This window comes from Onychostruthus taczanowskii, unplaced genomic scaffold, assembly GCF_017590055.1.
Source record: "Onychostruthus taczanowskii isolate IOZ18803 unplaced genomic scaffold, ASM1759005v1 scaffold83, whole genome shotgun sequence".
Lineage (NCBI taxonomy): Eukaryota > Metazoa > Chordata > Aves > Passeriformes > Passeridae > Onychostruthus > Onychostruthus taczanowskii.
This window is the reverse complement of record NW_024506221.1, coordinates 2,161,879-2,170,455: the sequence shown is the minus strand read 5'-3', so window position 1 is coordinate 2,170,455 and position 8,577 is coordinate 2,161,879. Positions and strand designations below refer to the sequence as shown.

The following is an 8,577-nucleotide window of genomic DNA, read 5'->3' as shown; positions in this document are numbered from 1 at the left end:
TGGGGGGGTGGGGGGATCCCGTGTCACCGCCGCCACCCTCCGCTGGATCCATTGTGAGGAAATTGCCATTCGCCGGCAGCGGCGGCACATCTGGGCGGGCGCATCTGGGCAAACAACATCGGCTCCTGCCGCCTGCCTCCAACGTCCTCCAACCGGCCGAACGGATCTCACCGGGCCGCCGGGGAGGCTCCTGCTCGTCAGCCCCGGGCTCCTTCTTTCGGGCTGAATTTTAAAAAAACCCTAGCAGCGCGGGGGGTGGGGTGGGGTGGAAATAAAGGCTGCTATTTTTTTCCCCTGGGATTTATTTCATGGGGATGTGTTCAAGACAAGAGAGGATTCAGAAGGATATTGACGTTGTGATCCAAAAGTGCAAGGCGGAAAAGGACTGCCTGTTTGCAGGTGAGTTTGTCCCCGGGCGCCAGGTTGGCGGCGCGGAGGCTCCCGTCGCCGCCGCCGCGCCCGACCCGGACCGCGCTCCCGCCGTGCCCGTGCCCTTCGCCGCCGTTCCCGGCCGCGGGGCCGCTCTCAGATCCCGTCTTCCTCCTCTCCTTCCGAGGGCATATGAGGGCAGAGGAGACAGGGCGCCGGCCGGGAAAGGGGCGGGCGGGGTGGGGGGACGGCATCCCGAGCCGGGGAGCGTAGCGGTGGCCGCACGCAGCACCGGGAGCGCTGGGGGCGAGCCCGAGCCCGGCGCTGCCCGCGGGGGTTTCGCTACGCGGCTGTTCCCGGGCGGCCCTCGGCGCCTGCCCTGATCCCCGGCCCCAGGCCGGTGGCACGCCCAGCCGCACACGGGGCCCTGTCCGTGCCAGCGTGCCCCGCCGCCCTGCCCTGGGGAGCGGCGGCGCCCCGGCCGTGCCCGTGCCGCTGGCCATGAGCCGTCGCAGGAGCCCGGCTGTCGGCTGCCTGTTGCCGTGTGTGACAATGGAATTCCCTGGCGTTGCCATAGCACCGGGCACTTGTTGCGAGGGGCTGGGGGGAGATGCTGCATTTCCTCTGGCTCACCCCGACTCCCTCTCCGCCGCCCCCGTGTCGGGAGCTGAATGCTGCTCCGTAAAACCTCGGCTACTTCAGCCAAAATCAAGACAAGTTGTAATAAAGCAGTTCTTTGTCTTTCAGATTTCAGGTACTCAGACTCCACCTTTACCTTCACCTATATTGGAGGCTCCAAAAGGTACTTTCTTTACAGTAGTAATGACTCCATTTCCTGGTGGCAGTAAAATGCAGTGGTTCAATAACGTGGCAGGTTTTTTTGTTTCCTTGTCTTTTGCAAGGATGATTAAATCATCAGCCTTCGTGCAAACGTAAACTGAGGAAGAGGTGTGGAGGGAGGTGATGAGAAAGGTGATCCTAGTCGTCAGAGGCTCCTTCCTTGGAGTCCTGCTCTGTGAAGCTTTTTGTCTTTGTTTTTTTTCTCAATTTATGTAGAGACATAGAATTCCTGCCATATGTAAACCTAACAGAAACATTGCAAAGGCATCAATGTATGGTGTAAAGTTAACTAATGTTAAAAAACTGGGGAAAGTTAATAACAAATAGGCCAAATTTCACATCAGCAGCTTACTTCAATGCATGAGAGCCATATTTGGTCCTATGGCAGATGCAAGGCTGTTTACAGTTGACCAAATTAAATTCCTGAAACGTTAAATGAAATGTCAGTATAACCTAGAAGGCTAAAAAAAATGTATTGAATGTTTAAATACTATTTTAAGTGGATCCAAGCTTGTGGTTGTGAATTGGATTGTACCTGTACACATTTTCAAAATACATTTCAGCATTCATTTGTTGTGCTTGTTTTTAAAAGGAAATATATGTAGAAGCTTGAACACATTCTTCTGGTTTTCTTGATTGTTAGTTTTAAGGTGTTACAGTAAAAGTAAATGGTAAGTTGGTCTCTTTTAGCTAGATTTTAAAATTTTGATGTAGCAAGAAGTTTTGCATTTATTTTTTGGTTAATTTTTTTTAAGTAATTCAATTTCTCTGGGATCTTGGTCAGTTATTTTTCTTTTGCAGGGTACATCACATTAAAGTACTGCATTCTTTTGTATTCTTTGTGAGTGAACCTGTCAGTGGAGGCAGCACTCCCACAGCCATTGATGCTCCCTCTATGCATACTTTAGGATCTGGCTGTAGGACCAGACTCCCAGATGGTCCCCAGGCTCACAGAGTTGCTCAGAAAAATGTTTTCCCACCTCACTATCTTACCACTTCCTACTAAAGGAAAGGACAACTTCTGTCATTTTCAGTGAAGTAGAATATTTCACCCAGTATCTGAGAACCAATATATTTTTGGGTTGCTCATAGTGTACTTTTGCCTTCATTATTTTAGTATATGCTTTGTTTTGCTGTGGTTTTAACACATTTTCAAAAGGATTGATACTGAAACACAGGCCTCACGTGACATAAGCATAGCATAGGTATGAATTCACAAAACCTTAAAGGTGTGCCGCGTTTAGCTGTGATCATCTTTTCGAGGTGGGCCCAGCCCTGGTGGGCTAGGGTGATACGGAGGGAGAGGCATGTTAATTGTCATGAAAGGCAAGAAGAATGCAAAGTCATAAGTTTTGTTTTGATAGAAAAGAGAAGAATGTAATCAATAAAGCACAGTTATAGGAAAGCATAGTATCAGTTGGAAAATGTGATTAATATGATAGGAACTCTCTGCCATGTTTGTAATCCTAAAATAATGGAACCACAAGCTACATAAAATCCTAGCCCTTAAAACTGTACCTTTCAGATAAGGAAACAAAAAAGGGCAGGTGCCAGAATTGTAAAAGTATAAAAGCCTGTGTAAAATGAACCACAGTCAGCCATGTATATGGAGGTGCTAACCCCTGCATGTTCTCTTGTCATCAGTGAAGGTGTGCTTTTCTTTACAGTACCTGCTGTGGAGTAGATTCCTTCGAATCAATACAGTAAAAACTACTTAACAGAGACACCATTTATCATTTAACTAAAATGATTGAATTTGAAAGTTACTTCGAACTGTTCTCTGAACCAAATAGCATAGCAAGAAAACAGGAAGTTAAACCTGTTTATTGTTTCCATTTTCTGAGCTGGATAAAGTGAAAAGCCCAAGGGCATAACTGATGGCAAACAAACTGGTTTATCAATGTTGAAACAAAGTGTTGGCACTTGCTCGGTGAGAAACAGAAGAGGGCCTTACACTCCCCAGCCTTGAATTTTAACAGGGGTCAGCATTTGCTGGGGAAACTGATGGCTGAAAAACAGTCTCAGGACCTTGATGATTCAAACAACTGAGAAACAATCGCAATGCTTACGATTTGGTGGAAGCGGGTTGTTTCTTAGAGCACACTCAAATTCCACTTTCCTTTTCACAGTTCAAGCACATTAATAAACCCTCCTTTTAGAGGAGGGTTTTGTGTTCTCTGTGTTCCCTCCTTGTTTGTATTGTGATTCAGAAAGTTGTCCTGCAGTATTCCTGGTGTACAGTGGTGTACTGAGTGGCAGGCTTACAGCAGTAAGTTCTCATACATATAAAGTGTGTAAAATGAAAGCTATTCTGAACAAAACTTCAGCTTCTTGCATCAAAGGTATGTGAGTGGTTTCTTTTTGGAGGAGGTTCTCATGGAGCAGCAGTTATACTGCAACACGTGCAGCATTTGGGCAAGTCTCCAGTACAGGGTCACCAGCAGCGGCTTATACGTGGTAACAGTTTAGGAGAGCACAGGGTCATCCTAGGACCTTCTTTTTTGCCTTTGGGTATCAGTTTTTTCTTGCTGACACTGCTGCAGCAGTGCTCTTCCTGAGTGGTAACACCATTTTCTGGTTATTGCACTCAGGAGTTGTCCCAAAATGACACAGCCTCTTTTAGATCATGGTCATCAGCCAGTAGGCCCTGTTCAGTTACTTCAGATACTCAGCCCAATGACTTTTGTTTTTCCAGTCCGCAGGAGCACAAGCATTAGAGTAGTGGGCAGAGGAGTGGATGTTCTGACCAAGAAAAGGTCTGAATGAATAAGAGTAGAAGTGGTGTGTAAGAAAGATTAAAGTACTTTAGTACTCATTATTAGCCATGCCTCTAACTAAGAATCTTTCATGCTTTGTTTCCTTTATATATTTTTTTCTAGGTCAGTGTGTAATATGGCTTTGGTTTAGCCATAGTGGTTACATGAAAGAGCAGAAGTCCTTGAAAAAAGGCAATTTGTTTGAGAAGCAAGATTCTTTGGCAAATGAAGATACTAGCAAGTTAAATATCTCTGGGTTTTCCTCAACATACTGTAGCTGCCTCTGGTGCCCATTATGTTTGTTTATCAGTGATCTTAATTTATAAACCCAGGGCTAGGTTAAGAGTACATCAGGGTAAGTCCATGGAAGTCAGTGTACCAGTATTATTTCAGTTATTATGAGGACCTAAGGTTTAGTTGTGCTTTTTTTGCCTTCAAACTGCTAAGTTTATCTGTGTGAGATTTTTTTTCTTGGGACTGGCTTCTCAGGCTTTATCTGATTTTTCCCTTGTTGCTTGGATTGATTGAATAGCCTCTTCCTGCACTTTTGAAATATTAAGGTGGTACATAAGCATGCTGCAGATCCACCAAATAGATAAGTCTGATACTGAGGACATTTATTATTGCTTACGTGGACTTAACTTGTAATCCTATAGTAAATTAGTACTAGTTCAGACAATCCTTTTAGAGTGTATTCCTTAATGCACTGTGTTTACACTTCCAAATTATTAGATCTGTTTGTCACTGCAGAGATGTGACCTGTTTTGGGAAGGTTTTAATTAGCAATTTATTAGTAAAAGCATGTCTTAATGTGGGTACTAAGAAGAGGGCAGATTGTTTATCAATTTGATGTGTTTTTATTTCATTATCAGAAAGCGATAAGTAGGTTGATTTCTTATAAAAAGAAGTGTTCAGCCAGGTGCTGTGACTGTGCAATATTTACTCTCATTTAACTATATCTAGAAGAAAATTTAAAAATTAGTTGTTTGGTTTTTTTTTTTCTGCAGGATCTAAAACAGACATTAAATTGTGAATATGTGGATTTCTCCATTTTGAAAGATACTCTAGTTTCCTTTTTCTGTCCCTGTATTAAGCACTGTTCCTCATGAAACCAAGCAGACTGAACAGATCTGCTGATCTGTCATCTTTCAGATAAAAATGCATGCTGCCCTGAAGTTGTTTTCAGTTTATATGTCATTTGATATGCTTTACATAGAAGCAGTGCTTAGTTGTCCTCAAAAAAGATATTTTCTCTTTAGTATATTTTCCACCCTGCTCTTTTTTTTTCCCTGAGGCTAAGCAAGGACATCATACCACTCCTGAAATACTTCTTCATTCAAATACGTTCTTAACTCTCATTGGCAGTGAAAGACAATGACGATAAGGTTGTGCATGAGAACTAATAATGAGATCTAATACTGCAGCATATTGCAACTAGGTAGCACCTGAACATACAGATTAATTTTGCCAGCAAAGTTCTCATCTCCTATTCATGCAGTGGATTTATGTTCTGCCTTCTGTACTTCAGCACAGTGATTGTAACAGTGGCAGTTCTGAAAAAGCAAGGAAATTTTGGTCTGGAGTATTTGTTTATTTTTGCTTAAAATAATGACAGTTTATTATCTTATGTGGTTTTCATTTTGAATATCTGGCTTTTTGTGTTTTATTCAGGTTATTGTAGTATGTAGACACTCTCATGTAAAATGATGAGTTACTTTCCATTTCACTGTAGTAGTGAAGCATTTCACAGACAGGGAGCTGTGCTACTGAAAGAGGGACTAAATTGCTTGTAACTTTATAGGTAGAGATGAAACCACTATCTGAAGTTCTAGCATATTATGTCTACAAGGTGTTTAAACCACTTGACAATAAATAGGTGCAGAAAACCTTTTTCGCCCCTTTTATGGTATGCTCTATTGATGCTTCTGTGGATTTATAAAGCTGCCTACATGAGGGATTCCTTTTGGTGAGGAATTTTGAAATTCTGTGTAATTCTGATAGCATTGAAGTCTCTGGTACACAAAGTAAAGAAAAACGTGTTTGGGATAAATTATACATATCTTAATATTGATGCTCAATTTATGTAGAATACAGGAAAAAAGAGAAAACTGAAAAACTTTAGTTTTTAAACTAAAACACATAATTGTGTCCATTCAGAAAATACCAAAATGAAACACATCTGTGTGGTTGGTTTTCTTTATTTCCAAAATCATGTAGTTTAAGACCAGCATCTTTTGGATTGGACTCAGCTCCCCTGTCAGGTTTGTTACATGGCAGTGTGCTTAGTGGCTGTGCAAGGATTGGAAGGGGAAGGTTGCACTGATCCTTTTGATAACACTGGTAGCTTACATAAGATAAAGTATAGCTTACGAAGGTGACAACTTGATTTTAATGGAATCCATTGCCCTGACTGGTTTTAGTTTCGATTTATCAGTTTTATGCAGAGCCTAGGAAGGGCTGGTGCAAGCACAGTTCATCTCCTGATGCTGATGACTGTGTGTAACTTTGCTTTCAGGTTATTAAGTAGGTAATTACATTCCTAAAATCTACTCTTACAGTAAGAGGGATGAAAACTAGATACACAGCTTTTACCTAGCCATCAGTTAATTGCTGTTTCAAAATACCTGGAAATTTCTGCATCTTTCAATTTTAAATTTCCTGTCAAATATGGCTTAACATTTTTTGCTGTTACTACACCATTTCCTACACTGTTTCCATGAAAGAAAAGTCTGTGGTATGAGATGGGAATGTAGTTTAGCTACAATATGTCAAGAATTCTGATTTGCATTTTTTCACTAAAGATTCTGTAGATAAGGTAATGTTAAATTGGTACTTAAAATAGCAGTTTTGGGTCAGGCATTACTAAACATTCAGTTTTAAAATCTCTCTCTAAGTGTTTTCCATTCTATGAGCTTCTGTTAACGTACCTTCATTCTAACTTTATACTACTTCTAATATTGTCTGTGTGCAGTATGTACGTGAAACCTATCCATACATTCCTGCAGACGGTTTTTTGGTAAATGCTGCAAGAAGTTCAGTAGGTGTGATTTAACAAATTACTCATTCTAGAAAGAGATCTAGTAGAACACAATAGTAAAAGTGCATCATTAAGTCCAATGATAAAAGGTTGTGAAAAGCAAAATTGCCACTACCATTCTACTCACGGTGATACTGAGCTTGCCTTATTTTGCTGGGTTTGTGTCTGACAGCTCCTTCTTACCTTGCTATTAAAAAGTGTGTCTGAAAGTAACTCTGTCCTCATCACTGCGTCATGTAAAAAACATACACTTCAGGGAAAGCATGATCTTGTGGAGATCTTGTTGAGATCTGGTGAAGCAAGCTGCTGTCCTCTTTCGGCTGCCTACTGTACTGATACTAAGAGCAACTGCTTTAAATTGTGAACCCCTTCCTTTCAGTGAGAAAAATGTGTTTTTAGGCATTTAAATTAATGGTCTAGTTTTCAGAAGTGTCAAGCTGCCACACCACATAGCAGTCTTGGTATTAACTTGGGTTGTTTAGCACGTTTTAAAAGCCTCACAATTTTTATTGCAGGTGTTTTTGCCATACAGATGCATGCACTGTTTTTTGAATGATTTTCCAGCATGGAATTGGGGAGAGTGCTTGAATGACTTTACAGAAAACAATTTCAGTGACATCTTTCTCTACTTTCCTCACATATTTTAACATATTAGTACCTAAAAATAAACCTGTAGGCTGTCACTGTTAAAGTGTTAATGTGGTAAGACAAATAAATTTGAAAGCAGAGTTCACTCTGCCAAAATTAATTTAGATCATTTTTCCCTATATTGGGACTAATGCCATTTCTGCCTTTTCCTGTTAGTCTCTACTAATTTCCCATATATTTCATTGCTCATAAATAAAGATCTGAAGATACCTATTGGTGTACCTTTTCCATGGATTACTTACTGTATGGAACGTGAGTTCTCATTTGAGTCAGAGTCTAACCACTCCCCAGTCAGAATAGTTTCAGCACCTAGAGTGAAGGTAAATTTAAACTTGCTGGGAGAGTTCAATTAAAATTAAAATTGTATTGCCCTACTGCTAGGGCATCCAGGTAAGCCATGGTCTTGCATGTGCTCAGGCAAGGCAGCAGGCAGAAAACAGCCTTGGTCCAGTGCTTTGAGCACCTTTCTGTAGCTTGCTTGAAGGCAGGGGATCTGTGTGAGCCTGCCTTGTCTTCTCGTGACTGTCACCTAAGATGGTGGCATATCCTGGCAATTAGGATGGAACTGAATTGTTCTGAGGGAGAGGTCTATAATGCTCAGTGGGAGCCTGTCTGGAGCCAGGAATTAAGGGCAAAGAGGAATCTCAAAGAACCTCGCTAACACTTCAGATGTTTCCTTCCAGCCTCAAGGCATTGATCAGAAATAAAAAGGGCAACAGCATGTCACCTGGATAATGAAAATACTGCTTGCCAAAACAGTGCAAAAAATGGTCACATACCATTTGTATATGAGAAGTATGTAATTAAAGGATCTATTCCTTTCAGATTGTGCAGCATTCTGCATTTCATCTTGTGCAGGTTGCTATATTCAAATCTTGTTGCTTTAAATAAGTGCTCCATTTTAAGCTTTTAGAGAAGAATTTTTTT

General features: G+C 41.4%; 1 protein-coding gene across 2 annotated transcripts in view; it reads left to right on the top strand.

Moving 5' to 3' along the window:
• The first annotated feature begins 266 nt into the window (after nucleotides 1-266).
• Nucleotides 267-8,577, top strand: part of PARP8 (poly(ADP-ribose) polymerase family member 8) — a 110,421-nt gene continuing 102,110 nt past the window's right edge. For both annotated transcript variants that reach the window (XM_041424572.1, XM_041424571.1), the window contains exons 1-2: nucleotides 267-399; nucleotides 1,117-1,171. In XM_041424572.1, coding sequence (XP_041280506.1) covers nucleotides 309-399; nucleotides 1,117-1,171 — 146 coding nt within the window. In that variant the 5' untranslated portion in view covers nucleotides 267-308. The remainder of the gene's footprint in view (nucleotides 400-1,116; nucleotides 1,172-8,577) is intronic.